Source organism: Aedes aegypti, chromosome 1 (genome assembly GCF_002204515.2).
Source record: "Aedes aegypti strain LVP_AGWG chromosome 1, AaegL5.0 Primary Assembly, whole genome shotgun sequence".
Classification (NCBI taxonomy): Eukaryota; Metazoa; Arthropoda; class Insecta; order Diptera; family Culicidae; genus Aedes; species Aedes aegypti.
In genome coordinates this window covers 49,017,490-49,025,192 of record NC_035107.1, presented here as the reverse complement: position 1 = coordinate 49,025,192, position 7,703 = coordinate 49,017,490, and the positions used below count along the sequence as shown (strand labels likewise).

At 36.2% G+C, this 7,703-nt stretch overlaps 1 protein-coding gene across 1 annotated transcript; it reads right to left on the bottom strand.

The window, feature by feature from the left end:
- Positions 1-4,372: 4,372 nt before the first annotated feature.
- On the bottom strand, positions 4,373-6,055 carry LOC110676901 (thiamine transporter 1-like). The gene is made up of 2 exons (XM_021846563.1): positions 5,308-6,055; positions 4,373-5,246 (listed from the first exon to the last, which is right to left on the bottom strand). The coding sequence occupies exons 1-2, from the start codon at positions 5,816-5,818 to the stop codon at positions 4,438-4,440; spliced, it is 1,320 nt and encodes a 439-aa protein (XP_021702255.1). The 5' UTR covers positions 5,819-6,055; the 3' UTR covers positions 4,373-4,437.
- Between the last annotated feature and the right edge of the window lie 1,648 nt (positions 6,056-7,703).

Below are 7,703 nucleotides of genomic sequence, written 5' to 3'. Positions count from 1 at the left end.
TAAATGGGGTCAATCTCATTTATCATCAGAATGTAGTAAAAATTTTGATTTCTGTACATATCGTAATCAAAAACATAACCTTTAGAAAGATTGTCCTGTATACAAAAGTAATGAATCCAAATTCCATCAAAAATTGAAAAACAGAAATCAGTTTTCTTATTCTGAAATTTTGAAAAACTCGGCGGATTGTACCGCTCCAAATATTTATGAATCCTTAACTGATGATGAATTTGATGACACATTGAATTTAGATAATTTTATTTATAAACCTCCATCAAAAAGAAAAATAATTCAAAAAGTTACAAATAAAGCTCAAGTTAAAATTGATTCAAATGCAAAATCATTCGATGAAAATTTCCCGCGATTCTTCGTCTTCTCGTATTATTCCAGGTTTCCAACGTGTTCAATCTGATCCATCAAAGAGTAATGTGAATGTAAATGCCAATACGTATAATGATAACAATAATGTTAACGAAAATTCTTCAATTTTAGCAATTTTGGAGGAATTAGTAGAATTGTTGGAATTTAGTGATTTCTGGAAAAAAAATATTAAATTTATTTTACCATTTGTTGCCTTTTTGCTTGATAAATTGAATGCATTCGGACCCATCATTGCTTCATTATTTTCATCGTAATGGCTTCGAATTCCAATAGTTATTTTCTTTTATTTTATTCCATTGTAAAAGGAATTGTAGAAGCATAATTCAAAAAATAGATAGACTGAGAGTAATGCTTGAGCATAACAAAATTGATATTTTCTGTTTAAATGAAACTTGGTTAACTGAATCAAAAATTCTACGAATTCCATCATTTAACATAATTCGAAAGGATAGAGATGTTCCTTTTGGAGGAGTTTTGATTGGTATTCGTAGTGGTATTGAATTTAAATATATTAATTTATCTATGAATGTACATTTTTAATATGTCATTATTTCTGTAAAACATATGTATTACTATTTTCATATTATTTGTTTATATATTCCTCCTAATATTAATTTTTCATTATTTGAATTGAAAATTATTTTAGACAGTGTTCCTCACCCATTCTATATTTTGGGTGACTTTAACGCACATAATTATTCTTGGGGTAGCGATAAAATTGATGGTCGTGGATCCTTATTATTAGATTTGATTGATGAATATAATTTAAACATTTTAAATGATGGATCGTTTACCAGAATTGCTGTTCCTCCATTACAACATTCATGCATTGATTTATCTTTGTGTTCAAATAATTTATCTTTTAAGTCAACTTGGAGCATGATTAATGATCCTAATAATAGTGATCATCTTCAAATTTTGATTTGTTTTAGTCACTGTTCACAAAATAATCTCTTCAAAGAAATTATCCTATTCCTGATTATTCAAATAATGTTGACTGGATTAAATTTTCAGATTTAATTTCTGTTTCACTTATTAATCTTAAAAATTCAAATTCCTCAATCGAAAATTATACTGAATTTATTTAATTGATGTTTAATTGCTTACTTAAATCTTAAATGCACTTATAACAAAAATAAACGTTCTACATTTTGGTGGGATAATGATTCTTCAATTGCTTTAAAAAATAAATCGGAAGCTTTTAAAAAATTTCGTCGTTTAGGATCTAGAGAATTTTTTTTTATATTGTAAAGCGGAAGCTTGGTTTACTCGTACTACTAAATTTTAAAAAAGGAATTATTGGAAACATTTCATAGAAAACCTTGAAAGAGAAACTTCACTATCCACATTGTGGTCTGTAGCAAAAAATTTAAGAAATTATGATAATTCTCCTCCTGTTTTATTGGAGTATTCCGATAAATGGATTGATCAATTTGCATCTAAAATTTGTCCAAATTTTGTTCCTTAACCAAAGTCCCTGGTTTAAAAAAATGTCTGTCGGTAGAAATTGCATTTGTTTGTTTTCAATTCTTATTTCTAATAATTATATTTGTAATAGTCATTTATATCGTATTAACATAATAGATTCTAATTTATGTGATTGTGGAGAATCTTATCAAGATGTTGATCATATAGTTTTTCATTGCAAAAAAAATATTTTGCCTAGAAAAAAAATAATAGAAAAATACAAGAATTTAGATATAACAGTACCCATATCTATTCGTGAAATTCTTGGTAGCAGATCACTTTCAATGATTCAAATTTTATATAATTTTTTCAAAGATATTTGTTTTAATATTTGATACTGTTTTGCTTTTTTTTATCTCTCGTTTCAGAAATCAAGAAATAACCTACTCTTGTTCACTTCAACTATTCCTCATTTTTGGTTATTGGAATTTCCTTTTCAAGAAATCGGCTCTGATATGGATCATTTCCGGTTGAGCCTATAGTTTTAAGATTCTTTTTGTAACGTTTTTAGAAAAGATAAAGAGGTTTTGTGCCTTTTTGAGAAACGATGTCACTCAAAGGGGCTTTTCCCTCTCTTCAAATTTTCCGTTAAATAAATAAATAAATAAATAAATAAACTAGAAGTTACATAAATGATGGTTCAGTGTGCAATAGAGTCAGTCCGGTCTCGTGTATCCATTTGTAAGCGTGGCGCACATCTGGCTGATTGCGTCTGTTCTCCGAAGTGGAATATAGAAATTATTGTTCCTCCCAATGGGATTGATAGGGACATCGTCGGCGTGTACCGTATTCATACATAGATAGCAGGGCTTGTTCGCGTGTCGTTCGGTCGGTTTTATGTTCATCCTATTTTTACGCCCTACTCGGTCACTCGGTCTGTGGGTTTGTCTGTCTGTCTGTCTGTCTGGAGCAGGACGATATCCATTTACTGACAGTTCCCAAAGCATGCAAATGTGCGATTGACTGCGAGCAGATAACATGCTAGGACAGGACGTGACAGCTCAACAAGGACTGCCCCGTTGTTTTTCAATCGATAAACTTGACGATACAAAAGCCAGTGCTACCAGTATCCTTTTTAAGCAAATCAGTTGAACAAATTCAAGTATCAAGGCTCACAATTTGGTTGTTTCTTGCATGCTTCATTCATTTAACGCAATAGCGAATGCTAGGTTCTTTTTTAAAGTAGGTTAGATTTAAAACCGGCGAAATTTTTGAAGAAAAATGATACAGTTTATATTATACTGCACTCAATTAAGTATTTTTGATTTATTTTAGTATTGTAGGAGCACATGCGGTAAACCAAACATTGAATATAGATTGATTTGTAGCAAAAAGATTTCATGAAACATTTTCAAACTTTCAATAAAAACTCCAACTTATGAACTAGCAACACGGCCGGGCTAGCAACAAAGTGCCCTGTTGCAATCCAACTCAACGATGTGAAAGTAGGCCTTTGCCAAAACGACCAATCAGAAGTGGTCTTTTTTGACAGGCAAATAATTTCAAATTTGCATTAGTACCTGACAAGTCCTGTCCTAGATAACATGCCGTGGCGCAGGATGAAGAGGCGGTGTGAAATTTCGTCGGGAAAATTCCCACAGGGACAACAATGTTCATGCGGGAAATCAACTTTATGCCACGGAGATCCGCCTGTTGCTTGGATGGAAAGCTTTTTGAATTTTGGGATAAAGCAATCGAATAAAACGTATTGTTCCCGTTTGTCGTTTATCTTTTGTTGCTGGGCCCGTATTTTTATTTGAGCGATTAAAAAAGGGATTTTGTTTGATCCTTTTGCATACTCGGAACCAGTTTCAGAGTAAGATATGTATCTACAGATGTAGATCAAGATTGAAAGTCAAATTCAGAAGAAAATTATAATTTTAATTCAAAGCTAGGTCCAAATTTAGCTTCGATTAAGAAAAGTGACTCAATTTTGACTATCTTGTAGAATGCTTTGATTTTTCATTCTTTCAGGATGCCAATGTTTTAAATTTGCCAATTTTGTAAAATTTTATGACTTTTATTATCTTTGCTACGGTATATCCAGGTCCGTCCCACTCGGGCTCAGATTGGGTACCAATTCTAGTACTGCATTTGGTCCCTTGGGGATGGTACACAAATTATGTCACGCTAAATTTCAACTTTTTCGACCCCCTCCCCCCTCCTTTGTCAAACTTTTTTTATGATTCCTTCGAAAATTTTGTAAGGCATGTCACGCTTGGCTCGACCCTCTCCCCCCCTTGGAGCGTGACGTAATTTGTGCATGACCCCTTGGTAGTGCAAAAGGTACCCAAGTTTGACAGATCGCAGTACACTTTTCACGGCATCCTAGATTACCTTATGAGCCATAAAATTTTGGGCAACTGCAAGGGACATGGAGGTCTTTAATTTGTCTTTGGTATATCGACATTTTCAGATAATAGCGTTTTGTGTATTTTTCTTGCATGTTGTGCGATAGTATCGGCTTTAAAAATGTGATTTTTTTAGTATGTAGGATTAGAATAAAAAAAAAACGCATATCATATTCGTTGTTTGCTGCTTAACCCGTATTTGTATTTGAGCAACTTTAAGGAGAAATTTATTTAGATCTTATTCCCTATTAATGGACGAATTGGATTTCACCTTCGTTGGCCCGCGACAGAGTTCGATCGCGAGAAACACGATGAACAGCACTCCGATGGCGACGAAGCTGTAGCTGTACACGGTGAACTGACCGCGGATGTCCAAAGCGAACCACCCGTCGCTATCCACCACGGCTATGGTGAGTATGGTTTGCGACACCAATCCCACCATGGTGTTGATGCCGAAAATGAGCGCGAAACTGTCATCGGAGATGTGTTTGGCGATCTCCGAGCTGACGAGCGTGATGGTGAAGGCATGCAGGATGCCGAATAGGGTATAACCGACGTAGGACACGGTCAGATTTGAGGTTTTCGTTGCCATGAGCAACCCGAAGCCTTCCAAGATGGCGATCATCGAGAGGGCTAGGATGGTGGTGTGCAGTTTGAGGAATCTTTGCGGCACGAAGCCGGCTAGGAAAGCAACTATGGATCCCATAAGGGTCAGTATGGCTTCCACTGCTCCGTTCCAGAGTACGGTGTCCGGTCCGCCTATTTCGGACCATAGAGCTTGTACGTAGGACGTGATTTGGTAGTAGAAGCACACGGCTAGAGAGTACCATAAGCTGTATCGTATAACGGTGAAGCAAGTGTAGGCGGACTTGAAGTGGCTCCATAGGAGTTTTGTTGCTCGACTGCAGGTTGTTTCGGGAACAGTGGGTGCGGAATTTCCTGATTTGAGTTCGATTTCCTCGTCCGGTGGAGGTTCCCGATGATGGAAGTACATACTTGCCGGGACTGAAGGCAGTAGAAAGGCCCATACCGTAGTGGCGAGTTGAGCTAAAATACAGTCAATTTTAGTGATTCATAATCTGTTGCATGTTAAATCATAAAGTTTTACCTCCTAATGAAATGTAATTCAGTCCCAGATAGTCCGTGATACCGAAGTAGATAACCGTCTGTGAAGTTGTTGCCGCCAGAAACCTTCCCGCCTGAGTAGCCGACCGGATATGCGAGGTGACCTTCTGGTAGTGCTTCCTGTCCACTTTCGCGTAGATATAAGTCCAATACGCAATCTCCGCAGCCATATAAGTCCCGTAGAACACCTCCAGAACTTGCAGCGCCGCCAGCGAACTGGTCCACACGAACAAGGACCACACCACGGTTCCGGCCAACCCGGCCACAATGATCAACGGTTTGTAGCGAAAGTAGTCCGTAATCAAAAACACCACCACCAGCTGAGCCACATACGAATACGTCCCAATGGGGAACACATCTTGCACTACCTGTTCTACTGTAACGTTGTGCCAGGGACCGGTCAGAAACTGAAACACGAACGGTTCACTCGGTCGGAACTCCTTTAGGAAGCCGAAAATGCACAAAATAAGCGAAACACGCTGCCAGCCTTCCATCTTTTGCCAGAAAAATGTCAATAATCACACGAAACGAGCATCACTGGCCAACAAATGCCTCAGCTGTGCTCTATCATTTCTTGTACTGAAGGCATTCACGTTTCCCTCTATTCCCTCAATCGGTGAGAGGCGAGATAAGCTTCCATTCAGCGGGAAGACATGTGGTGTGCAGTTCAAGGGTATGCGATATGAGTTTTTTTTATGTCGTTACGAAATGAAACAATGCATGGAGTTTTTGTAACACGATACAAAATCTAAAAAAGTGTGGATTTTTTTAGTATAAAACGAAATGTTTATTTTTTCTAAACATAGAACAATAATTTGACAGTGTTCAGCATGAAGGTTTGATTGTAATATTGAAAAACTTTCATTTCTTATAAGCAGGTGAAATCAACTCACCTGTAAAAAATCTGACCTGCTACGGCAAAGGAAATGTAACATGTTGTTAACAAAATGTTAATAAAATCTTAAATTTGTTATACCAAATTAGGATGATAGTGTTGTCTAATATCACAGAACACCTAGATATAAGAAATGAATGTGATGTTTGGAATGATACTAATAAAGAAATTAAAAAAAAAAACTTTTATTTTGAGATTTTTGCTCCCCTATGTTTAAACGGTGTCAATTATGATAAAAATATTCTCCAAAAAATTAAAGTGATTTGGAATAAATTTAACAATATGGACTTATCTGGTCCAATACTAGGAAGAAAGCACTGCAGAGGATTCAAAACGCAATTTTGAAAATGATTCTGAAGCTCCCTTTACTAATGATATAGAATTGAGAGAGAGGAGACAGCTGGCTTAGATTGCGAGCTCCCAAAAATCAAGGGAACCTGTCACCAATTGTCACTGGAAAATCAACACATTCGGAGGTCAGAACGTGAAAAAGCGTCAAAATTCAAGTAAACGTAATTACAATTTCTAGGTGTTTTTCGATGATTTCATCGTTATAAAAGCAGAATACCTAAATATAGTTGTGTGTTGCTGCTATTAATTGTTTTCCATCCATATCCTTTTTTATAGTGAACAATATGAAGTAAATATGATTTTGACCAAAATAAGTTCATATGACCGTTGTTCACTACCCAAGAGTTTAAAAAAGAAGTCAAAGAAGGCAAGAAAACATGCCAGCTGTCATTGAGCTGTCTCCTCCTCTCAGACATAGAATACCAAATGTTGAAACATTGGAACAATGTTGAACAAAATTAGTGATAGATATGAAGTCTCCTTTACAAAATGACAGATTAATTTTTTCCCAGCTTTTTCTTTTTTTCCAGTGACTTTCCGATAGTTTTTCTTCACGTCAGAGTTCTGCACGCATGTAACAGTGAAAAAATTATGCGAATCCCTTAAACCGTTCACTTGCCAACTCGTATCATACAAATGACATTCCATTTTTTTTCACGTTGCAATCGTTTTTTGCCACTGTTGGGCACAGTCGTCACTAGTTCGATGAATACACATTGAAAGCAGCATTTACTGTAACGTGCATTTGCATCATTTGCGGCGTAAAGTGACCTTTGGATGTGGTTTTAGCACCGAAAACGAAAAACTCGACGAACTTCTAATGGTAGGTGATTTGCACTGCACTGAGGGTACTCGGATAGTGGTTTAGATTTCCACTGTTCGACTGGTTTTATTGAACTAAATTGAGTTTGAACTACCGATACTGGTGATCGGTAGCGAGAGTTACATACAGAATATAACGAGAGATTTTAATCTAAGCTTTTCTTCTCTGCTTTGCGATGAGTAAAGTTGATTGAGAGTGAGTGTTAGAGCTTCATTAATTAGGGTAATTTTAAATATAGTGGCCTGTGCCCTAACAAACTCCAATAATATGATTGATAGCTTACATGATAATTCCTAAATCGACACTTCTA